Consider the following 26,397-nt stretch of genomic DNA (forward strand, 5'->3'; position numbering starts at 1 on the left):
CTAAATCCGCCCCTGCCCACAGGTATCGATTCATTGTATCGATACCCGATGGAGACAGCTCAAAACAAACCACATAAATTCATGTTTTTTCCCCTCATTTACCTCCAGAGCTGTTCGGCTGTCGTCGGACCACTTGTTCCCGGTTGTCTCTCATCATGTTTTCCTCCTCTTCCTCTGAACGTGCCTCGGCCATTTCTCCTTACTTTTCTGTCTTCCTTCCTTACTTTCTCCCCTTTCTTCTTTTCCTTCTCCTTTCTATTTAAAGGAAATGCGGGTCGGCCGGGTTAAAACACAGGCAGGAGCAGCAGTACAGGCAGCAACATTATTCCTCCTCCTCCTCCTCCTCCACCTCTTGTGTTGTCGTCGTTAACATCCACCACAACAACTCCGAGACAAGTTCACCCCAAACACCGTCAACTTCAGTCCGATAAACGACCTCCCATGGCTGATTGAAACACTTGGGCTCCGCTTTCAGCAGCTCCGGAGGCTTTAAACAGGTTATATCGTGTGGTTATCTGTAAAACAATAGCTGTCGTTGTGTTTGGTTGCTCGGTTGGGGAGGTTTTGTCGGAGCTTCCCGGTTCTTCGAGCTCTACATACAGAGCCGCAAGCGCTCCGGCTGCGTGACGTAATCACCTTGCACCAAAAAAAAACTAAAGCCAAATCAATAAAGTTTAAGATATACATTATACTTTTAAATAGCTTCAGTTTTGATGTACATGTACTTTACTTGAGTATTTCCATGGGACACTACTTTATACTCTCACTCCACTACATTTATCTGACAGCTTTAGTTTCACCTTTCAGATGAAGGTTTGACGCAATGTATAATATAACAAGCAAGGAAAATGAGATGTTAAAAAAAATAATTTGATGTTACTAGTTATCTCATTTGCACCTCAAATAAAACATTTTAACAACTATTTTAAATATATTTTGGATTTTATGAGTTGTGTCTCCACTTGGATACATTGCCCCTATTAAGGTATATAAATGGTTATAATGGTAAAAATCAACTGGATGTTTTATTTAATAAAGAGAAGTGATACATTCTTGCTTTCCCTGGTCTTTAATATCACACATACTAGTTTCTAAACTGATTTTGTTCATTTCTATCAAAGTATAGACCTACCACAAGCTTCAGTTCTACCAAGTCAAGGCACATACTATTGAACTATCACCTTAACCAATAATGCTCCTAACAGAGTGTTAAAGAGTCTGTTTTTCCTGGTGCACGTTGCTTGTTTAAGGGTTAAAGGTGAAACCAGTGGTTTCCAACCTTACAAAAGCAGTGTGTAGTCGGGCTCACGTTTCAGATGTCTATGAGTTGTTAACAGCTCCACCAAATAGTGATTTTTCCCTCTAAACTTCTCACATGCTTTCATTTCAATAAATGTTCAAATGATCCAATATTTCAGCAAAAATCAAAGATTAAACAAAAAGTACAAAAACTGAAAACACGTTTGTGTATCAGAACTTTGATTTTTCTTCTTTCCTCTCCCATTAATGATCTCACCACCCTCACATTTATCTGCTGACCCTTTGGAGGGGCTATCACTATTATACTGTATACTACATCACTCATAATACTGCAGTACTTTTACTGTAATACTGCATACTATATCACTCATAATACTGCATTACTTGTAGGATTTTTTACTGGTTTACTTTACAACTCAGGATTGCTTCTCTGCTTTTACAGATGATTCGGCCCTGTCGGCTTCAACACTCCAGCAGGCACTGGGACTGTTTGCAAATGTGAAACAGCTGGGATGACAGTCAGCACCTCCAAATCTGAGGCCACAGCGCTCTGCTGTGAAAAGGGTGGAGTGCTCCCTCTGGGTTGGGAGTGGAGTTCAAGTCCGAGGTCTTGTTCATGAATGAGGGGTAATCATCAGCAGTAATGTGGGTGAGGAACCAGTTTGTTGTGGTGAGTTTCCTGTGGAGAGCGTCTGGGCTCGGCCTCAGAGATAGAGTTAGGAGTTCAGACATCTATGGGAAGCACAGAGTAGGGCAGCTGCTCCTTTGCATTGAAACAAGCCAGCTGAGGTGGTTTGAGCACCTGGTTAGGATGCCTCTTGAATGCATCCAGGTGTTCCAGGCATGTCCAACTGGTAGGAGACCATGGCGCAGGCTCAAGACCCAGAACACGCTGAAGGGATTATATATATATCTACTGGCCTGGGAATATTTTGGGATCACCAAGGAGGAGCTGAAGGCCATTGCCAGGATGAAGGATGTCTGGGTTTCCTTATTTAGTCTAATGCCATCACAACCTGGTCCTGGATAAGTGTTGGCAAATGGATGGATGGAAAACTAACTAACTAACTAAATTAACTATTCCCCTGAACAGTTCATTATGTTGTATTATTCAAATCATTGACCATTAATTCATAGGGTTAGTCTTCACCTTCTCTGTGTTATCGTGTTTGGTTCAGGAGATATGATGCAAAACACATACTTTGGTTATGGTGGAGAGTATATTGGGGGCCATAACTGCCACAATGCCTTAATGTGATGGCTCCATTCCTGAAAATGTTCAAGGCCCCGAACTGTACAGTTGTGCAATGTTTCATGAGTTTACAAAAAACTGAACATATTACATCAAATTTGGCAAATCACGTGGACTTATTAAGAGAAAATGACCTGGTTCAAAATCAGAAACACTGGTCTGCAGGGGTCAGGTTTTAATATGAAACAGGTTTATTATTTTGCAAATAATTTAAAAACAAGTTAAAGAAGTTCCTTGCTAAGCATTTTGGCTTTAGTTCTTTTACTGCCCCAATAAATCTGCTGCTTCATTTCATATAAAACTCTATAAATCAAACTTGGACTGCAGCCAACAGTCATTCTGATAATGGATTAATGTGTCACTTTAATCAGATCAATCAATTATTTGGTCTATCAATTGAAAGAAAATTGTGAAAAATGAAAAACTGTTCAACTTTCAGGCAGTTCAAGAAGATGTAATAAAATGTCTTCCAAAACTCAAAGATATTCATATTTACTCTCATAAATGATGAGGAAAAGCAGCAAATCTTCACATTTAAGAAGATGGAAACAGCGACTTTTTTGGCATTTTTGCTTGAAAAAATACAAAATCTATTAACAAATTATCAAAACAGTTGGTGATTAACTGTCTGTCAATCGATTTATCAATTAATCAACTAATAATTGCAGCTTTAAACCAAGCTGAGTAACTGAACTGATCAGCTCAGTGTTTTGTCTCTGTGGATAAACAGCGACACCTAGTGGTGAAAAATCAGAAGACAAATTACTGCAACAAACTAAAGGACATCTGCTGCACCTGTTACTCAAACCTCGATTAAATTTGACCAATTTTTAACAACAAACGGACACAAAATATGATCTTAAATACCTACATCTTTTGTTTCGTAATCATTTCGTCCAAATAGTCAAACTTCCGTCATACTTTTGATGCATTTGGTGTGTATATTATTTATTGCCAGACTGACTTGAATATTAATCTTGACTCGTGTTGTAGTGTTTATATTTGTGATGACTCTACTGGGCAAGTTTAGACATTAAAGTGGACTTTAGCCATGTCTGAATATAAAGTTTTGAGAGTGGGTGTGTGAAATAGAGAATAAAACATAAAAACGCACTAAACCTAATAAATGTACATATTCACAGATTCAGGATTATTTTAATGAAGTCAACAGACTACATGTCATTTTAACAATCTCTTTGTAGCATTTTATCGCTCACTAACTGGTTTGTACTCTTTAAATGGTCATTCTCGCGACATCTTGTGGCTTTAAGTATGGGAAAGCAGCTATTTGGATCATGTACTCTCGCGATACTTGGTCTATCCAAAGGTTTCCAACAGCTCGTGTTTCCACTCATAACAAACATCGGTTGGAAAAGTTGGTTATGATGATAAAAACCTGCTTTTTCTCCCGGTAAGAGACTCCGATACGTTGTAATTCAGCTTTATCTGATATGAAGCAGTTTAATGTTAATTTAATGTTATTTTTTAGACGGTTTTTCGCTTGTGAAAACCAACTAATGTTTTACTACTGTCATGTGAAGCGTTTTATTACGGCTGTACAAACCTGTTAATGCTCAATACAGTTAGTGTTACTACGTTGTTTCACTTAATGTAACTAATGTTCATATATTTGCAGTGATAGAAAAAGTAACTGTATTTACTCAGTATTGTAAAAAGTTAAGTGGTACGTGTACTTTACTGTAGTATTTCCACGTGATGCTACTTTCTACTTTCTACTCCACTACCCTTATTTAACAGCTTTAGTTACTTTTCAGATGCAGATTTGACACAATGGATAATATAACAAGCTTTTAAAATACAACACATTGTTAAAGATGAAACCAGTAAAGCAGTGTGTAGTCGGCTCACATTTCAGATGTTTTTCCCTCTAAACTTCTCACATGCTTTCATTTCAATAAATGTTCAAATGATCCAATATTTCAGCAAAAATCAAAGATTAGAGAAAAAGTCCAAAAACTGAAAACACATTCGTGTATCAGAACTTAGTTTTTTCTTCTTTCCTCTCCCATTAATCATCTCACCACCCCTCACATTTATCTGCTGACCCTTTGGAGGGGCCCCACCCCTAGGTTGGGAACCACTGGACTAAACTAGCTAACTGTATATAAAGTAGTGTAAACTAGCTCCACCTCCAGCAGCTACAACAGTAACATGCTGCTCTAACACTGATGCTTCACTATTAATAATCTAATGATGTCATAATAATAATATATCAGTCAGAGGACCAAACCACTACTTTTACTGTAATACTGCATACTACATCACTCATAATACTGCAGTACTTTTACTGTAATACTGCATACTACATCACTCATAATACTGCAGTACTTTTACTGTAATACTGCATACTACATCACTCATAATACTGCAGTACTTTTACTGTAATACTGCATACTACATCACCCATAATACTGCAGTACTTTTACTGTAATACTGCATACTACATCACTCATAATACTGCAGTACTTTACTGTAATACTGCATACTACATCACTCATAATACTGCAGTACTTTTACTGTAATACTGCATACTACATCACTCATAATACTCATATGACACCATAGATGATCATTATGTATGTATTATACACAGAATATGATGATGATGGTGATGTTTATGATGATGGTGATCACAGGAAGCAGTTGACGTGTTGTGAGGATGAGGAGGACGACGAAGTTGAGGATGAACCGCAGACAGATGCTGTCTCTGTGCCGAGAAACATCCGGAAACTTCCAGAAAGAAGGAACGCTGAGAGTCGGACGACAGGAGAGAGGTCCGATGGATTCTACTCTACTGGACTCTACTGTATTGGACTCTACTCTACTGTACTCTACTGTATTGGACTCTACTGTACTCTACTGGACTGGACTCTACTGTACTCTACTGGACTGGACTCTACTGTACTCTACTGGACTGGTCTACTTTACTGGACTGGACTCTACTGTACTCTACTGGACTTTACTGTACTGTACTTTACTATTCTCCACATTTTAGGGTCTTCTTTTCTCCTCTGTTCTTACATCCTGTTTTTCTGTTCTCCCTTTTCTCTCTTTTGCTCTTTTTTATGCACTCATTTGTTCTGCTCTGTTCTCTTCTATACATTTATGTTCTCTCTTTTATTCTCTTGTCTCTTCTCTCTGGTTCCTTTCTGTTCTCTCACGTTCTGTCCCCCCCCCCCCCCCCCCCCCTCTCTCTCTCTCTCAGCTGCCTTGCTCAGCGACTCCTCGGCACTCGTCTTTATCTATTTCCGTGGCCTGACTCACTCTGACTTTATAACTTCCTGGAACGTCTGCATGTCCATTAGTAGATCGACTTCCTTTAACGTCTCTCAGCTGTAAAATAAAATGTTTTAATGAGTGAACTTCTCTCGTCTCAGCTCTCACTGACAGGTTCTGTCGTCTGAGGGGAAACCTGCTCTTCATCATGAAGAAACAGGTGAAAGACGGAGGCATGGAAATGAGCTTTTTATACTTGAGAGAAATATTAACATTATAATATTAATACAAAATGTGTGTGTGTGTGTGTGTGTGTGTGTGTGTGCAGGATGGTGAGCTAGACGAGGTGTTACTGTTGGAGAGATGTGATGTTTTAAAGACTCCAGAGGATAATAGACGATTGGTTGTCAGTATGTAACACACACACACACACACACACACACACACACACACACACACACACACACACACACACACACACACAGTCATATGGGTCAGTGACAAATAAGGGTTGTGTGGTGTAACCACAAAAGAATAATAAATATTAAATATTTTATCCACCTACAGTGTATTTAAGTGGACTTATACTAATAATTACTTCATTTGGTTCCTGATCTCCATGCTTCCCCAGAGTAAATGTAATATTTAGAACAATTGTATTCCATTACCTTTATTTAATATAAAAGTTATAATGTAAGATCATGCCAAACTAGTTGATATGGTGTTTTATTGACAATTTACTGTTTTTAAGCAAGTTGAATTATTTGGTACAAAGTTTTTATGGTTACACCACTTAGACATGTTTGCCATAATCCTCTAATATATTCTCTCAAAATGGATTTAAAGCAGAAATTTGATGCTGAGTCCACAAAAAAAGAATGTGTGCAAGTTATCCATACGTTTGGATTTGCTAATTCATATCGCTGCCAGTGTGAATAGTGTTTTTCACGTCATTATTCGTCACTCACCCAGTGTTTAAAAGCTTTTTACTGTTCCAAAGGTCGATGATGAATGATGATGCTCGAAAGTCATATATTTAACAAGCATTTACCAACAGTGACAATGGTGACCAACAGTCTAAAAATCTTAAAATACAGGATTTAAATCACATAAATTGTAAGAAAAGAAGCAAATTCTCCTTAATGACGAGCTGAAACTGGGGAATTTATGTCATTTTTACAGTAAAAAAACGACTTAACGATTAATCGATTATCAAAATTCTTTCTCTGTTGATCTGTTCAAAGGTTGTTTATGCTCACAGTTAAATCAAACCAATAAAATATGTCTCTGTGTGTGTCTTCAGGCTTCGAGAGCGGCGATCCTCCCGTGTTCCTTCAGTTCGGCGGCTCTGCAGAGTGTCACTCGTGGCTCATGGCGCTCAGAGACGCCAACACCGAGGCGCTGAGGCAACGTATCGCACACCTCAGCACGCTCATCAATAAACACACAGCGGGGGAGACGAAGAGGCCGCAAGATGACAGAGAGGCAGGTGAGTGTGTCATTTAAAACAGCGGTGTCAAACTCATACAGACCTATTTTATCTCATGTGGGCCGCATCATTAAAAGATGGAGGGAAGGAAATAAGAAGGGAAGGAAGGAAAGAAGGAAGGACATATGAAGAAAGGAAGGAAGGACAGATGGAAGGAAGGAAGGACAGACGGAAGGAAGGAAAGAAGGAAGGAAGGAACGAAGAAAGGAAAAAAGGAAGGTAGGAAGAACGGACAGACAGACGGAAGGAAGGACAGATGAAGGAAGGGAGGAGGACAGATGGAAGGAAGGGAGGAGGACAGATGGAAGGAAGGAAGGAACGAATAAAGGAAAAAAGAAAGGTAGGAAGGACGGACAGACAGACGGAAGGAAGGAAAGAAGGAAGGAAGGAAAGGAGGAAGGAAGAACAGAAGGGAGGAAGGACAGATTGAAGGAAGGAGAGGAACACAGGAGGGAAAGTGGGCCGGATTGCACCCCTCGGCGGGCCAGTTTTGGCCCTCGGGCCGCGTGTTTGACATCCCTGATTTAAAACATATTTAAAGTATCACTAAAGCCACATTTTGTATCATGTTAATTGCTGTTTTATCCACATATATACCAGTTGTCATCCAGTGTTATTATTTTACTTAAAAACCTGAATTTGGGAGTGCTGGTAGGTTTAAATTTGGTGGTCTTCAACTTTCCCAACCAGACAGATTTATATTGTTTTTTAACCTGACATTTAGACACACTGCCCTGATTAATCACCACCAAGTAAAAAGTCATCTGAGGATAAGAGTTAATAATTTAGCTCGTTAAATATATGACATCATTCATCATCGACCTTTGGAACAGTAAATGGCTTTTTAAAAAACCGGGTGACTGACGAATAAATGACGTGAAAAACACTTTTCACACTGGCAGCGATACGAATTTGCAAGATAAACATGAATTTGAGACATTGTGCTGTCAGTAAGTGAATCAATATGTTGATTTGAGAGTCAGAGTCCAACATCAATGTGGGTCAGTGATGTTGTTTTGTGTCCATGTGGTTTAGTCAAATTTAAAGGGGTTAAAATATGAAAATAAACGTATGAATAACTTGCACAAATTCTTTTTTTGTGGATCCAGCTTCAAATTTCTGCTTTTAATCCATTTTGAGAGAATATATTAGAGGATTATGGCAAAAATGTCTAAGTGGTGTAACCATAAAAACTTTGTACCAAATAATTCAACTTGCTTAAAAACAGTAAATTCTCAATAAAACACCATATCAACTAGTTTGGCATGATCTTACATTATAACTTTTATAATAAATAAAGGTAATGGAATACAATTGTTCTAAATATTACATTTAATCTGGAATCATGGAGATCAGGAAACATTTACATTTGTTTTAAATAAAGTAATTATTAGTATAAGTCCACAAATAAACTGTAGGTGGATAAAATATGTAATATTTATCATTCTTTTGTGGTTACACCATTTGACATTTTCAGGAGCATTCAGTCTTACTTTTGGTTAAAAAATGGTGCAAATGTCATTTCAAATGATTTAAAACCAACAAAAACACTAAATGTACATTTTAACAAACATGATGCTGCTTTTAAGACTATTTTTTAACATATTTTTAAATTGATCATCTTGCCAACCCTTAAGCTTTTGAAGCTTCCTGAAGCTGACTAATCAGAAAAAAGTGAGCTCATCAGGAGCTAAAACGGCCGGTTTCAGACAGAGGCTTAACCTGAAGGACCAGTATAAGATAAATAAGGAGTTTTTAACTGGAAATCATGCAAATATATTCCAGTAGAGCTCCAGAATATAAATATAGAGCTGGAGATGAGAAGAATATGTGTCCTTTAACAGCTGAGTTTGCAGTTTTGATGCACTGTGAGTTTTCATGTAATGTCGTTTTTTGGCCACCAGGTGGAGCCGCATCTGCTGCTGCTAGAGTCTCACCACTGCACCTGACTGTCGGTATGTAACACACACACACACACACACACACACACACACACACACACACACACACACACTTTACTATTTCAACATACTCCCTTTTTCTTGTCTCTTCCTCTCTACTTCTGTCAGACGGCCGTGTTGTTGTTGCCGTGGCATCCAGAGTTCACATTCAAGTATCTGTGATCGACATCCACAGTCACACAGTCAGGAAACACTGCTGCACTGAGATAGTGAAGGTAGACACACACACACACACACACACACACACACACACTTTGTCACATGCTTATCAGACTGTATCTAAAAGTGTGTGTGTGTGTGTGTGTGCGTTTGCTTCAGGCACCGGATGACTCTGTGTTTCGAACATCTGTGTGTTTCCGTGGCAACTACCCGATCTACCTTGACAGCAGGATCAAAGTCACCGTTCACCACGCAAAGGAGCCGATGACACACACAACAGTGAGTGAGTGTGTGTGTGTCTGAATGTGTGTGTGTGTGTGTGTGTGTGTGTGTGTGTGTGTGTGTGTGTGTGTGTGTGTGTGTGTGTGTGTGTGTATGTGTGTGTGTGTGTGTAAGAGGATTAGGGCAAAGGATGTGTACATGTGTAATACCAGTGGTGGTAGCTTTTTAACACATACACACAGATATAAAAATACACACACACACACACACACACACATATAAAGAGTGAAAGACGTGGGGGGCGGATATGAGGGTGAAACCAGGACAACCACAGTGAGGAAAGTGAGATATTTTTTAGTAGCTAAATAGATATTTCCGTTTTCGGCTGTTTCTTTCTCTCTTTCCATTCTGTCAAAACTCTCAACCCCCCCCCCCGACTGGCCGACCTGCCAGCACTAATCTGCATATTTCCCATAATGCCGATGGGTTTTTTAATCCTGTCAGCCATCACGAAAGAGGAGGAGGAGGAGGAGGAAGAGGAGGAGGAGGAGGTGATAGAGTAGAGGGAGCAAAGACTCTGCCGGTGTGTGTTCGTCTTTAAAAGATCAAAAGAGGAGCAGCAGAGGAGACGACCGAAGACGGATTTATGGATTAATTTAGTCTGGATTCCTCCTGTTTCTGGGTTAATGGACGCTCTCTGCTCTTCATCATCTTCTTCATCTCTATTCTATATTCTTTCTGCAATGTTTTTTAGTGATTCTTATTATTTCACCGTCAGTGAATCCAGCATGCGGCAGGAAGAGAACGAGAGAAATCGTCTTTTAGCTGCTTTCACTCCACAGTCAGTCAGTTATTTGTCTCTTATCAGGCTGAACTCAACAGTGCAGCAAAGCTTTGATTTCAGTGATGCATTCAAGTACAAGTAGGACAGTGTTGGATGTAGTGTAGTCACTCAGATTACTTTTAACAGCTTTGGCATCAAACTTTTTGGGGCATGTTTGTGCGAAAATACTAAAAACTGCTCCAATAATAACTGGTCATATTCATAAAAGTATTGTAGTTTAAAGATTGTTTTATTATTTATTATTTTAGTTTGAGTTCTTGTTGTGCAGCTTGTGTTTTAGCCTTTGTTGTTGCATTAAAATATATTTAATTACTCAAAGAAAGTCACAAAAAAGCAGTTGTTTTCTGTTTTAGGAAGCAAAACTTCAGTATTATATTGGTAATAATATCAAAAACAAAGTCCTATTTATTGTCCTTGTTTTAAAGAACTTAGGTAATACTTGTAAAAAGGACATTTTTTTATATAGAAAGCAACTAGCAGGTGGAGATAAGAGTCAGACAATGACCAGGACAAACAGGCTAGAAAAAATTTGATAGAAAATTCCCTGAAAAATATCAGATAAATATTATTTTTTTTGTATAAAAGAATAATAATTTCTCAGTTGGAGAATTTAAAAGCACAGCTGCACTTTGTATGTAATATTTAATTTGCACAAATTATCATCTAATACTATTTAAAGCTCTTTGACACTTTAGTAGCTCAATAAATGTCTTTCATTGCACTTCAAAGACTTATATTGCTCAGAAGCACATTTTTTCTTTGATGAGTGAGTGAGACTCACAAGTTTTTATTTTTGGGGTGAGGAAGTGAGTATCAGCAGGTTATTAAAAGTCTGTGGCTGATCTAAACTTAAAACAGGAAATACAAGCAAGCAGGAAGAGGAAGAAAAGAAGAAGAAGAAGAAGAAGAAGAAGAAGAAGAAGAAGAAGAAGAAGAAGAAGAAGAAGAAGAAGAAGAAGACAGGAAGAGGTTTCTTATTTTGTCTGGGTGGTTTTTTTTTTTCTTTGCCTTTTCTGGGGTGAAGAAAGAGATGATGTCGTGCAATAAGTGTTTCTGTCCATCAAGTGACAACAGCTCCTCTGCTGGACAGGTAGGGGAGTGCACACACACACACACACACACACACACACACACACACAGTGAATGTGACGGAATTTGGTGTGTGTGTGTCTGGGTTTGATAGGGATTAGCGTGTAATCTTAAAAGCCTCTTGTTTTCACCCAAGAACTCAATGAGATAGATTAGCTCAGTGTGTGTGTGTGTGTGTGTGTGTGTGTGTGTGTGTGTGTGTGTGTGTGTGTGTGTGTGTGTGTGTGTGTGTGTGTTTTATTGCCTCAACCACACAGCTGCAAACTAGGAAATGTAGCAACAGCCTTTGCTAGGTAAAAAGTCTCAATATCCTGTTTATTTGTGTCCTTTTCTTTCTGTTGGTTGGTGTTTCTACTTTTAGGGTCAGTGACTCATTCACACCCCAGCTCAACATTTTCACGAAATGAATATAGTTTTAATAATAGATTCATGCCATTTCCAGCTCCTCAGAAACAAAGATATATCGTCATTGGTCAAAACAAACTGATGGTCAACTGAAAAAAAAAGCTAATTCTAAATATTTCAGGTTATGAGAAGCTAGTTTCAGCTGTAATTGTTCTAATTTTGTGTGGAAAATCAAATTGTACAGACCTGAAACTCACCACAGATGAATAAACCCTCATTATGAACATTTGCATCAGCTTTCAGTCAGCTGCCAAACAGCAACATTTACATCTTGGATCCTCAAAACTTCCACGTTTGAATTTCTTTCAACGTGACTCGACTGTATTTTGGGTCAATCTTTGGACTTCCTTGAAAGCACCAGTAACACTTCCCAGATATCACTTTTTAGTCGTTGACTTGTTTTAAATGCAGATAAAAAGCAAGTACACAAAACTACCCATGAGTCTTTACATCCACATGTCTCCGACTGCCATTAAAACTTAATACCTCTCTTACTCAGTTACTGTAGACTTCAAAGCCATTAAAGATTCATTTGACCCAATAATTAAATTAGGCTTGTCTGTCTTTCCTGAAACTATAATTCAGTCAACTTGATTAACTATCGGCCTATAAAACTAGAAAACTAGGCCTGTCACAATAATTATCGACTTATCGCACAAAAACGTAATTATCAACATGTCTATATATGGACTTATCATATGATACATGGACATGACCTTTGACCTCATTATTGCCACACTTCACATTAGCAGCTAAGAGGCTATTCATGTCTCATTGGCTAAGTGAGTAGTGTCCTCCATTCCTCACTGTGTACGTTAAAGGGAAATAACTCTGTCCCAAACCATAATGACAGTCTGGGTTTTTACAGAAGTGTAGCGCCCACTCTCCAATCCCACCTCTCTTTACTTGATTATGCTATTATATTATCATTATACCAGTGGTATAAAATGATCTCCAAATGACAATAATATCGTTTATCGCGATTATTTCTGAGACAATATATCGTCCAATAAAAAAGTAGTTATTTTGTCAGTTTTACCTTCACCTGCCTACTCAAGCTGCCCAGTACCTTCATAACAAAAGCATTAACCAATACTCAGATTAACTAAAATGATACGAATTCAGCTGTATTCTTCAAAATAAAACAGCAACAAGAAATAGATGAATTAATATTTAATTATTTAAATCTTCATATCAAAAACACCCACAACAACAGATTTAGTTTACTGTCATCAAAGATTAAAGAAACCAGAAAATATTCACATTTTTAGAAGCTAGAGTCACGACACTTTATTTCCTTAAAAGAATTACTCAAATAATCAAAATAGTTGGAAACGATTAATCAACAATAACATCGTTTATCACGATTATTTCTGAGACAATATATCGTCCAACAAAAGTAAATATCATGACATGTCTATATAAAACTCAACTGTAAAAGCTTCAAAACTACCTCAGATCAATTCTCTCATTGAAATTTTAGTAGTTAAGTAGTTAAACTTTTATGTACGCACTAATCTTGGCAGGTTTCTCTAATATTTGATTGGTTCTTGTCCCTAGAAAATAGCTCAAAATGGTGAAAAATGCAGAAAGATCCTCAAATTTCCTGACCAGCAACCCAAAGATTAGTTTTGACGCATTTTCTTCTAATTTTGAGAAGCCTGAACCAGAGAAGCATTGTTTTCATTTAAAAAACAAGACTTAAAACAACAATCATCGGAATAGGTTTACGATAAATTTCCTGCTGATCGACTAATCGTTTAATCAGCTCTGATTGAATAATCTGCAAACTGGCCTCAAACTAAATTCTTTTAACCTCCTTTTTGGAAGTGTAAAAGCTTGATAATGTGATGTTTCCAGCTCTCTCTTGAAAAACAGATCTTGATATCAGTGTGGCAACCTGATGAATTTAAGTTACAATAAAATGAAATTACATTCTCTTAAACATCCATCAGATCCTCCATTAGTATGTTTGTGTGTGTGTGTGTGTGTGTGTGTGTGTGTGTGTGTGTGTGTGTGTGTGTGTGTGTGTGTGTGTGTGTGTGTGTGTGTGTGTGTGTGTGAATCTTTGAGTGTGTGTGTGCGTGTGAATCTTTGAGTGTGTGTGTGTGTGTGAATCTTTTAGTGTGTGTTGGGTGATTTGAGTGCTTTCACTCGTCAAGGTAATCCTCTGAGCTTCTGATTATCGTCATAGCAACAGAGTGATTTTAATGCTGTTTCAATGAGGTCTTTTGGTACATGGCCTTGACCCTGTACTGTCAAGTGTGTTTGTGTGTGTTTTTTTGTGTGTGTTCGACAGACAGAATGAGCCATTTATTGATTAATATTACAATGCAACAGGGAGCGGCTTAAAACGGTGTAACAGCCCTTTATGTAACTTTAACCCTCCTGTTGTCCTCGAGTCAAGGAAGGAAGGGAGGAAGAAGGAAGGAAGGATGGGAGGGAAGAAGAAGTTAGGAAAGGAGGAAGACGGAAGGAAACGTCCTTCATAGACATATAACAAGTTCAGTTCCTTCCGATTCAATCGCCCAGAGATAACTACGACCTGGACGAATGAGAACATTCACAGACATAAAGCAAGTCAGGAACATTTTGCCCAGATCTGAGCTACTTATGGCCGTACATCCTATTCAGGCTGTTCACATAGATGCTTCGGTCCAAACCTTTTTAGCTTATACACAGTGCAGGTCTGTGAACCTAAACTGTGCCTTGGACACTAAACTCAGGGCAAAGTCTACCAGCTTGATTTCCACTGAACAGAGATATACAACACGTAACTTCCTGTGACCCAAGAGCTGAAATATAGCCTCGATCACTGCTTGGTTACAGCACAAACACAGAAAGTGATAAGTCTCTCTCTCTTTCTATCTCAGAGGAGCTTTCTTGGTTTCACTTCCTTCTCCATCAGAGATCTGCTCAGGTCGAAGGAGCCTCACATCTCTCTCAGCCTCAGGTAAACACACCTTTAGTTCTCCCATATTCCTTCATTGACTCATCATTAGAGGACATTTGTTTCCTTAAATTCTCTCTTGAACCTAACTTTATTAACATCCCATGTATTTGTATTTCCTCTGTTAGTGTCACCTTGTCTCAGTTTGTCTCCAATCTGATTACTATTCAGCTAAACTGAAACAAAACACATAACTTTAATCCACCGTAAACTCATTTTAAGAACAAATCCACTCAAAAATATGTCATTACAGTTGGATGTTTGAACTTCACTAGAAAGCTGTTTCCACAATGATGTGTTGAAAGTGGAAAGTTTCTCTTCTGTCACTGAAATTTCCTACAAGCATCAAAAATAGTTTGGAGCCCATTGTGCTCCAGTGTTTCATTTATATCCTGAAACATGTCCGTAGGGGCTCTTTAAACTAGTTTCAAGGTTTCTGTACCAACTTACATATTTACTGATATTCACCCCCGTAATCACAGAGGCCCAGGAGCTGTCACCTGATTGGCCGTTGCTATGATACCTATAGCCAGAGAAGGAAGTGAGAGGAGTAGTGTGTTGCCCCCACCCCCGTAGAAAGTAGTAAATTACAATCTCTTCCTGTTTTTAATCAGAATATCTTCAGAGTTAGAGAGAGAGAGAGAGCTTAGGCCATAGAGTGAGGCAGGAAATTTAGAAATGGACTGAGTTACAGTAAAGAGAGAGAGTGGAGGAGGAGGAGAGGGTGAGTGCCAAGTGGAAGCAAGCAGTGTACAATAGGTGTGTCATGGCATGTTGAGTCCAGGTGTGTCTGACGTTTTCTACATACCTGGCAGAGGTTTGCAGATTTTTGTGCAGATACTTCACAGCTGTAGAGACATGTAAGCTTTGTCTTTGTGCTGAATGTGTCTTCATGGTTTGTCTTTCTAGTTATGTTTATTTTGTTTGATAGTTATCTTGCTTTTTAAGACTTTTTTTAATCTTGTTTCAAGTTAACCATTTTCTTGCAGGTTATTCTTGTAGGTTAGTTACATTATTCAAGTTATCTTTGTCTTGCAAGATGATTTTATTGTTTCTAGGTATCTTTGCAAGTTAGTTATCTTGTTCCTGGTGAAACTTTTCTTCCAAGTTATCTTGTTTGTTCTTTGTGTGTTTGTTCTTTAACTTTTCTTGCAAGTTAGTTATGTTTTTTGTAGTTATCTTTCTCTTGCAAGTTATCTTGTTTTGGGTTTTTTTTAATCTTTTCTTGAAGATTCTTTAATTGTTTCTAATTAACCTTTTCTTGCTAGTTATCTACTTTGTCTTGCAAGTTAATTTTCTTGCTTTTAGCTGACTTTGACCTGCATGTAGTTGTCTTGTTTTTACTTAACTTTATTGTGCTAGTTATTCTTGTAAGTCAGTTATCTTGTTTCTAGTGGTTTATTTTGATGTATGGGGATGTATTGGCAGAAATGGAAATAATAATCATAAGTATTTTTATTTAGTGTATAATCCCTAGAAAACAGGAATCATTGTGTTTTTGTTACCTCAGCATGAGCCCTTTATATCAACAGCTGGAGGGTCAACGGAGGGTTGCGTTAATAAGACAGGGAATGGACTGTCCGAAGTCTATCAACCTAGTTATAATTTACCACAGAAGATCATTTTCTGCCCTCCTGAAGTCAAACATCTTCCTTAACACTCACTTATTTTTATGTTTCCAAACGTCAAAAGTCTCTTTATGTCTTCAGGACGATGGACGGAGTCAACGAGGTCGGGGAAGTGAAGGTGTCCTGTCTGCAGATAGAAGGAGAGAGTGACGATAAAACTCCTCCTGAACACAAGGTAAAGAGGAGAAATACTGTGTGGGTTTTGTTGATTTATATTGAATCACCAGTCACGTCTTTATTCTCCATTTCACCCACTGTTTGCCCTCCGTCTGTCCCTCCAGTGTCCTGCGCTATGTGATTGTCTTCACGGCTCCGTTCACGATAAAGAAAACAGTCCAATGATGAGAGCTGGTGAGACATTATATATATTGTAGACATTCATAGTAATAAGTACATGTTTCTGTGCTTTTATATGACTTTTTTCCTCCTTACCTTGTGTGTGTGTGTTCAGTGCTGTGTGCTCAGGTGTGTAAGGTGTACAGGTTTCAGATGGAGGATCAGAGGTGGCTGCTGGTGAGGGAACAGATGTCGGAGACGCCGCTTTCGTTCTCTTTACCCAAACAGCTACTCAGCGCGCTCATACACGAGAACACAAGCAGGTATTTGTGCTTCTATAGTCAGTCCTAGAAGCTCTTTTGTTGTTATCTGTTGATCTTTTCCTACTTTAAAAAGTTATTTAATAAACTAAAAAAAAACTCTCCCAGGGTCCAAGAAGTGAAGGAGCTCGGTGACCTTTCACCCCACTGGGATGGGCTACGCCATGATGTCATCAACCACTGTAACCACCTGCTCGACTGCTATCAGAAAACACTCGCCGAGCTCGACAAACTCTCAGGTGAGGTCAATTAAACGGCCACACCGTCAGATGTTAGCTTTTACACAAATACTCATCGTCCCTTAAAGGAATAGTTTGACATTTTAGGGAACTACACTTTTCTCTTTTTGTAAAGAGATAGATGAGAAGATCAATATCCCTGTCTGTTTAGTAAATATGAAGCAACATCCAGCAGCTGGTTAGCTTAGCTTAGCATGAAGACTGCAAACAGCTAGCCTGGCACTATCCAAAGGAAACAAATCCACCAAACAGCACCTCTAAACACGTAGCATATCGCTTTTCTTTTTAAATCAGTGCGAAACCAAAGTTTAAAAATGATGTCGGACTATTTCTTGGCCAGGAACAGTGATTTCCTAGAGTCCTGTAGTCATCATGAGGTTGCCAGACAACTAGGCCTGGGTATCGGTACTCATCTTTAAGGTATCGTCCGAAATAAATCGATACCAAGTAGTATTGAAACGTCTACTGCACCCGACATGTGATTGGTCCACTGCCACAGCAGCTACGACCCGTCTGGTGGTGAAGTCGTGGTGAATTTGAGTTAGCGTGCTTAGCAGTTCAGCAGCCAAGATGCCACCTAAACGCTCTAAAGTGTGTCTACACTACACGCCTGTTACCACGGATACAAGACAGAGACCATAATGTGTTAATGGGAATCTAATGAAGGACTCAGTTGGTATCAGGATCACTTTAAGGGGACTTGGATTGGTACTGGTATCATGATTTTTTACCCAGCCCTGAATGTGAGTAATGTTTCTTTTTCCATTTTTTAAAATTGTGTTTTTCCATCTTTTTCATCAGTCTCGTCCTGTTTTAAGTCGAGCACCATAAGTCAGACAGACACCTTCAGTTTGTTCCCACCAACCTTCACTCTCAGAGGATGGAGGTCACCTGTCCAGACAGCACAGGTACATTTATGCTTTTACTTTCTTTCATTTCTCTCACTCCTTTTTATAATCTTGTCTATCTTTATTGTTCAGATGCCAGAGTGTTTTATGATCTCATCTCTCTCGCTCTCTCGCTCCTCGCTCTCTCTCATTTCTCTCTCTCCTTCTCTCTCTCTCTCTCCTCTCTCTCTCTCTCTCTCTCTCTCTCTCTCTCTCTCTCTCTCTCTCTCTCTCTCTCTCTCTCTCTCTCTCTCTCTCTCTCCTCTCTCTCTCTCTCTCTCTCTCTCTCTAGGTGTTTGGTATGAGGTCATAACATTTGGTGCTCCAGCTGATCACCACCAGGCCTTCAAACACGGAGGTCTGAAGAAACTACTCAGCAAACACGCAAACCGCAGGGGCAGGTGTGTGTCGCTCAGAGTTTTCCTTTCACGTAACATCATCGAGACTTAATCAGTTTAGTGATCATTACTAATAAAACTCTTTACCCTCCTCTCTCTCTCTCTCTCTCTCTCTCTCTCTCTCTCTCTTCTCTCTCTCTTCTATCTCCATTCATCCCTCCATCTGTGTCATACTTTCTATCTTTTCAGCTTTTCTGTTCATTCTCTCTTCCTCTCCATCCATCTCTTGATATTGTCGTCTGTTGGGTAATCTCTATAATCTCAGCTCTTTCAGGATTAGTGACGCTGCGTCGCAGATTAACACACTGACACGTTTGCATTTTGTTGAATTGTTTTGACTCAGTCTACAAACATCAGCTATAAGATGACAAAAGAAAGCGTGATGCTCTCAAATCTCCCTTACAGTGAGAATTATAAGTTGTATGTGGTTGAATCCTCCAGATTTTAGTCACACTATTGTTTAATATATTTCTTTTTTCTCTCCAAAGCTGCATTACTTTTACTCCTCTTTCACAAAGAACAGAGGCTTGTGGTCAGCTTGACTTCACTGTGGTCATAATAGATTAAAATGATGATTTCATTCACACAGCTGGAACAAAGCTCTCCTTTAATCTGGGTTTTACACTCACCTCGCTCACCTTTACCTACAGCTGGCCGACGGCGTCATGATTGGATTTATTTCTGCTGAATTGTTTTCTGTGAATGTTTTTCTTCTACTTGGACTTCTTTATCTGGTGTTAACATCATTTAAAGGTTCAGAGTGTAAGAACTGATCCAAACATATAGGGGGCAGCATAAACTAAAACTAAACTGAAGTAAAAGTCTGGTCAACATTAACATATACCAGTGTTCTTGCAAAGTTTAGCTCCATTGCTGCAAATCATGTTTACATTTTCCTCCAGTTCCAGACAGACAAATTGTTTCTGCTCCACAAATCTATTTGTAGACTTTCAGAACTTGCTTGAGTTTTATAATCCATCTCAGTGAACATCAGGTCGGCATTCGTTTCCATCAAAGTTATATCGTCATTGCTTGTAGAGTTTCTTGAGGTTTTCCTGTTATTTCAAAAGTGTTATTTTCTAGGAATATTTTGCTCTTTTCCAGGAAAAACTGTGACTTGTAATTAATTAAAAATGTGACTGTATGTGTAGTATGGTATATATATATATCTCTGTAGCAGCTACTTTTCATTTTACCGCTATAATAACAGATTTGATTCCTGTTTTTTACTCTCTATATGATTGAAATAGTCACCCAGGTGCTTAAATGTTAGTTAGTGGGTTTGTTTCTTCTCTTATGGTTCTTTTTTGAAGTATGAAGTTTTGATCTGTGTTTGTTGTGTTTGTAGTGTGTGTTTGTCCTCCAGCTCTGTCTCGTACTCACCGGACGAAAGCTCCAGAGCGAAGGAGCTGCTGGCCAGCGTGGCCCAGTTGCAGCCTCTGGTCTTCGGGCTCGCTGAGGAGCTGCTGTCCGTCTCCCAAGAGATGAACATCAGCCTGTTGCTTCAGGTCCTGGACAGCCTGGTTCAACAGGTGAGAAGAGAACAAATATCTAACACATTCTGGATCACAGGCAACATAAAGTCTTCATTTCTTCTCCTCTCTCTCTCTCTCGTCTTTCTCACGCAGACAGAGCAGTTTGTTCACGCACTCAAAGACGAGCTGGTGAAAAGCGCCCTGCTGGCTATCCACAACCAATACTCCACCTACTGCAACAGCAGCAGCCACGTCCACAGCAACGGGCTGATCTGTGACAGCTCACCAGCCAATCAGGAGAGACAGCCTTCGCTACATGAGGCGGAGTACGATGAGGAGGAATGGGCAAGTTGGAGTGCGTGAGTGTATGGAAGGGACCTCAGCTTGCTTTAGATGTGTTAGTGTGTGTTTTCATGTGTGTGTGTGTGTGTGTGTGTGTTTGTGTAGGACAGGGTGTGGGCGAACGTTGCCAAGAGTCTCAACTGCATCATCGTCATGGTTGACCGTCTAAAGGGGCGAGAGGGCCGCACCCAGGAGCTGACATTATCAGAGCAGCAGGAAGACATGGGGGACACAAACTCTCAGAACACTGGTGAGACTCGATTTCTCTTTTTTTTCTACCTCTACCAATAATCAGAAACAATCTACTTTTAACTCAAGTCAAGTTGCTGTGATAAGAAATATCCCATCCTTATGAAATCAGGAGTGAATAGATAATCAGTTTGTCAAATTCAGCAGAGTGAAACCTCAAAAAATGGGTCTTATTTATTGTTATTTTGGTTATTTTAATGATTAGCCTGATGGGATCTCAATAATTTTGGTTTCTTGATTAAAAAACAGCAGAGAAACTGAAGTTGTGAACTTATCTGTGTCTTCCAGCTGCCTCCTCCTCCTCCTCTTCTGCATGTTCCTGGCAAGAGCAGCTGCTCCCCCTGGTGGTCACTCTCAGGGACTGCGTGCGTGAGGCAGTGGGGAAGGCTCGATCTGCCATGACCTTTGTAGTCCTGCAAGGGGCGGTGGCTGCAACTGTTGCCCAGGGGACTGCACAGCTCGTCCAGAGACGCCATGCTGTCTTCAGTCAGGCGGTGAGGGATGGAGAGAGAGAGCGACTGTGTGAATGAAGGAGTCAGAAGTTATTCTTTTTATATTTAGAAGCAGTGGAAGACAGGAATTCAGGATGAAGTTGGGAAAAGCTGCTTTGTTAAGTCATGTAAAGTCCAGTTTTCTATGATCATGACATCTCTCTCTCTCTTTCTCTCTCTCTCTCTTTTTTTTCTCTCTCTCTCTCTTTCTCTCTGTCTCTCTCTCTCTCTCTGTCTCTCTTTCTTTCTCTCTCTCTTTCTTTCTCTCTGTCTCTCTCTCTTTCTTTCTCTCTCTCTGTCTCTCTTTCTTTCTCTCTCTCTCTTTCTTTCTCTCTGTCTCTCTCTCTCTCTCTCTCCATCTCACAGCTCTCAGCAGTAGTGTGTGGTTTCCTGTTGAAGCTGTATGGAGGTTTGGAGGATTCAGATTTCCTGAAGCAGGTTCACACTGCAGGACTCCTGGTTCAGTTTGAAAGCCTGCTCAGCACCTACGGTACATGCACGCTCACACACACACACGCACACACTCACACACACACACTCATACACTGCACAGTACTGTATGTTTATAGTGTGTATGTACGCGTCAGGTGACGAGGTGGGGATGCTTGAGGACATGGAGGTGGGCTTGGCCGACCTGCACAGAGTTGGGTTCATTGTCACGGAGGCGATAACAGAACAGCCAGACGACCTGCTGCCGACACTACACGGAACATGGTAGGACACACACACACACGCACACACACACAGAGAGAGAAGAGAACACCCTCACCAATGACTCTGTCCATTTCCATCCAGGGAGAGTTTGGTCGTCGAGGTCCCGTTGCCCCCGGAAACCTTCACATCGTTGCCACAGGAACTGAAAGATGGACGTTTGATACAAATTCATCCCGTTCTCTTCAACATCGGAATAAACCAGCAGCAGAGTCTGGCTGAGAGGTACACACACACACACACACACACACACACACAAGCTCCAGATTTTTTTTTGTGTGGGTCAAAGAGCTAAGAGCTAATATCCAACCGTTCAGATTACTCCAACCACGCACATCTGCGCTCCTCTTCATTCTTTCTTTACATGCATGACACATTAGCATTAACACTACAAAAGACGTGTCACCTGAGCGTGTTAGACGTGGACTCCTGTGTTTTTAGAGTTTTCAGTGTGAAATCAATTCAAGTTGGCACAGACTTTGCGTTTGTGTGTTTCAGGTTTGGTGACAGCTCCCTGCAGGAGAGAGTGAATCAACAGAGCTGTCAGCGTCTTAAGGCTTACTGTAACACACTGAGAGACAGACTGCCTGACATGGGTAAGATGATTGTCCCTGTTTAAGCTGCCGTTGTTTTAATGTTGTTATATTGAACTAAATATTCACCATCATGAGACACAAGCTAAATGACGACATAGAGAAGACATCAGGGCAGTTTTACTGTAGTCAATGGGCAACAAACAAAAACTACAGTCACTGATCGGACATGGTTTCTCTCTCTCCAGCCGGCGTCCATTCACTGTCAGACTTGTTATCGTCTCTGGATCGCAGCGTAGCAGCCAGGAAGAGGAAGAACGTGGAGGTTCTGTGGATTGCTGCCATGGTAAGACAGTGAAGTAAAAATAGATTTAAAATAATGAAGGGTTGGACTTAAAAATTGTTATATTTTCAAAAAAGGAGTCACTGCCCCAAGTGGAGGAGTTTAAATATCTAGGGGTCTTGTTCACGAGTGAGGGTATGATGGAGCGGGAGATCGACAGGCCGATCAGTGCAGCATCAGCAGTGATGCGGGCGTTGTACCGGAACGTCCTGGTGAAGAAGGAGCTGAGCCTGAAGGCAAATCTCTCAATTTACAAGCTTTGGGTAATGACCGAAAGAATAAGATCGCGGATACAAGCGGCTGAAATGAGTTTCCTCCGACGAGTGTCTGGGCTCAGCCGTAGAGATAGGGTTAGGAGCTCGGACACCAGGGGGAGGCTCGTAGGAGAGCCGCTGCTCCTCCGCATCGAAAGGAGTCAGCTGAGGTGGTTCGGGCATCTGGTCAGGATGCCTCTTGGACGCCTCCCTCTGGAGGTGTTCCAGGCACGTCCAACTGGGAGGAGACCCTGAGGTAGACCCAGAAAACGCTGGAGGGATTATATATGACCTGGGAACGCCTTGGAATCCCCCAGGAGGAGCTGATAAACGTTGCTGGGGAGAAGGATGTCTGGGTCACATTGCTTAGCCTGATGCCACCGCAACCCGGCCCAGTATAAGCAGCAAAAAATGGGATGGATGGATATTTTCAAAAAATATAAGGAGGAAAATCTTTTAAGTCCTTCAATTTCACCAAACAAGTGTGTGTGTGTTTTGTTTTTTTGTGTGCAGGTGTGTCGGAAAGTGAACGGCGTGCGTCTGACCAGCTGTAAGAGCGCGAAGGACCGCACGGCAATGTCTGTGACGCTGGAGCAGTGTGTGTTACTGCGAGAGCGACACACACTCAACCCACAACACTTCAGCACCGCACTCGACTGCATGAGGAGGTGTGTGTGTGTGTGTGTCCATGTTTGTGTGTTTGTCGTTTACCCCTAAACATGATCCTCCTCTTCCTCCCTCCGTTGTCTTTTCTTTCCTTTGTCTTTTCTCCTTCCCTTTTATTTTTTTTACGTTGCAGAACATTTTCAGTTTAAAGTGTTTTTCTCTTTTCTTTTTCTTTTCATTCATTCAAATTTTTTTTAACATAATTTCTTACTTTGTTTTCTTTCTTGTTCTTGGATCATCTGTTCTTTATTTTTCTCTTCTTTCCATCCTTCTCCTGTCACCCTCTTTTCTCACACACACACATACACACACTCCTCCACCTGTAGGTCTCGTCTGTCCTGGGGGCAGATGCTGGGCTGTTATACCCCACCAGTGCTCACTATGTCTGGGTTAGATGCAGGAGAGCAGCCCTCGGGTCTCCAGAGCTCGTGGCTCCCGCAGTGTTGGGCGCCTAAAGCTCCCAGACGACACCTGTACCCAGTGGCCTTCCTCCTGGTGACCTCTCACCTCCTGGTTCTTTGGCTCATCTTCAGCCTGGTTATACTGCTGGCCAAATACCAGTAGACCAACACAAACAGACTGGGAACAGTGGGCTACTTCACTAGGAACTGTTTTTTATGGTGGTTTTTGGACCCTGGGATATGATTGGATTACTGCTTGTGATCATCAGACTGTTCATTTGTGTGTGTGTGTATTTATACGTGTGTTTGTGTGTAGGGAGGGTTGCAGGATGGAGAACGTGCAGAAGAACATTGGCAGCAGGAAGTTTGCCTTCAGCAGCGTCCAACTCCTCACCTTCCCAAAACTGTACAGACCTCCAGACGGCAGCTATGGATGAAAATGTTGACAGAGTATTTTGTTTGTTGTGTACATAGTTTTTATATCATAAGATTCTTTATTGTAACATATAAAGTATATGTTTTATTATATAGAAATGTAAATGTTTTTCTGTTAATAATGACCACTGTGGCTGCAGATGTTTCATTTACAAACATGCTTCTGCAATAAATGAATACTTGAAAACTACCTGATTATTTTCTGTCAGTCTCAGTGGGCTTCAAAGTACTCAACTGGTCATTTTTGACTTTGCAGAAGAAGAATCTTATACAAAGCAATACATAAAACAAAAATGGGATTTATTTGAGGTTGTACTCGAGGATAATGCACATAAGATCCTTTATCATGCCAATAAATACAATCAAAATGTACAATATACATTAAACCGGACTGTTAAGAAGCTGTGAATGCAAATCACTCACACATGCTCTTTTTCTGACCATCATTAAAAACATTCTGGCAACTAATGAACTGAATATAAAAGAGATCCTGATTATAAGACAAGCCCCATATTCCAAGACCTATTGTTAGAAAATACTTGGATCATAGTATCATTGCATACTCACACACACGTTTTATTTGGCAGCTTGACATACGTTTCTGTAGTAGAGGTGTTTGAAGTGAATTGTTTTAACTTGTTATGAATTTATTTCCTCCATGGCAGAAAAACACGTTACATGAGCCTTCAGAAACTTCTGCAGGTTAAGCTGGACCAGCCAAGCTTTTCGGGCTGACTAACACAATCATTATAAACAGACTTCAAGACGCTCACTAGCCTATAAACATTAAGGCTGCAAACAACGCACAAACACTCACTGTCGGAGACGGTTTTACACTGGTACTTTATCCATTCAGAAAGTAGATCTGAGGTTGAGGAACACATAGTTGTCTAGATCCCAAAACAAGACAAGCTTACTGTTTCCATTTGTATTTCCAGGGGGAAAATTACAGTAATTATAACCTCTTTCATTAACATTATTCAAATTAAATAGGCACTTGAACCAAAATGTATTATTTTAGGTATATCACAATCTGAACTTGCATTACAGAAAGATACCTATACAGGATACTAAGAATTACAGCTATGAAACTGATAATGAGGAACTGGTTAAAAGCCAGCTCGCAATTCATTTAACAACTACAAGTCAAATGTAAACAACATTTTAGAAACGGAAAGAATGATTTATAGAATCAGAAATCGGGAACAGGAATATATGACAGTGGAATAAATGGATTAAATAGGTGGATCACAATTAAACAATATTGAGGACCTATTCTAATAGGAGGCAGATGCTGAGCTGTCAAATAAGGATTTAACCTTATATGTATGTATATATGCACTTGTATGCATGTATATGTACAGTATGTGCATCATTATACTAACCTGCTTTATTTTTTCATTTTTCCTTCTTTATTTCACTTTACTAGTATTGTTTTTAAATGTTATTTCTCACTATAAAATGTATACATATTGTAAGAATGCTATAAGTATTACACATTATATGTAAGCAAATGTAAACATAGCAGCTAACTTAGCTTAGCAGTTAGCAATGACCTCTCTCTTTCTTGCACAGTTTCCTCCATCTGCTTTAGTGATAATGGTACATCTAATAAAGTATAGGTTGTTTGCAGTGTTGGAGACGAGACTCAGGAATTGGAGATACTGTTCCGCACCATGGAAAACGAATTGTTAGCTACTGTAGTTAGCCAGCCACCACTACCTGGTGCCAACCTAATGTAATTCTTCCTGCCCTGGTAGTTGCTAAGCAGGGACTACAGACCTATCTCTTTCCTTCCCTTTCTCTCTAAGTTCCTTAACAAAGTCGTCGCCAATTAGTTGTGTGATTTTCTTCATAACAAGTCTTATGATTTTTCGTCAG

At 40.0% G+C, this 26,397-nt stretch overlaps 3 protein-coding genes across 3 annotated transcripts in view; 1 reads left to right on the forward strand and 2 right to left on the reverse strand.

Annotated features, from left to right (window-relative positions):
• The window catches only part of LOC134006182 (SH3 domain-containing protein 19-like), a 33,223-nt gene extending 33,065 nt beyond the window's left edge, over positions 1-158 (reverse strand). The window contains exon 1 of the mRNA XM_062445266.1: positions 103-158. Within this exon, the coding sequence (XP_062301250.1) occupies positions 103-157 (55 nt within the window). The 5' untranslated portion in view covers position 158. The remainder of the gene's footprint in view (positions 1-102) is intronic.
• Positions 1-26,397, reverse strand: part of LOC134006179 (zinc finger protein 208-like) — a 1,001,836-nt gene that overhangs the window by 926,919 nt on the left and 48,520 nt on the right. The gene's annotated exons all lie outside the window — the stretch shown is intronic.
• LOC134006185 (type II inositol 3,4-bisphosphate 4-phosphatase-like) lies at positions 5,142-24,706 on the forward strand. Its single transcript, XM_062445269.1, is given in 26 exon segments — positions 5,142-5,307; positions 5,911-5,969; positions 6,078-6,159; positions 7,053-7,238; positions 9,143-9,193; positions 9,308-9,414; positions 9,518-9,637; positions 14,792-14,871; positions 16,578-16,671; positions 16,778-16,847; positions 16,948-17,095; positions 17,201-17,331; positions 18,133-18,156; positions 18,159-18,239; positions 18,511-18,619; positions 19,983-20,148; positions 20,245-20,436; positions 20,539-20,683; positions 20,971-21,176; positions 21,540-21,663; positions 21,761-21,887; positions 21,969-22,109; positions 22,383-22,480; positions 22,666-22,763; positions 23,528-23,682; positions 24,398-24,706. Coding segments are annotated over 26 exon segments (3,030 nt in total). The 5' UTR covers positions 5,142-5,192; the 3' UTR covers positions 24,519-24,706.

This window comes from Scomber scombrus, chromosome 23, assembly GCF_963691925.1.
Source record: "Scomber scombrus chromosome 23, fScoSco1.1, whole genome shotgun sequence".
NCBI classification, from domain to species: Eukaryota; Metazoa; Chordata; class Actinopteri; order Scombriformes; family Scombridae; genus Scomber; species Scomber scombrus.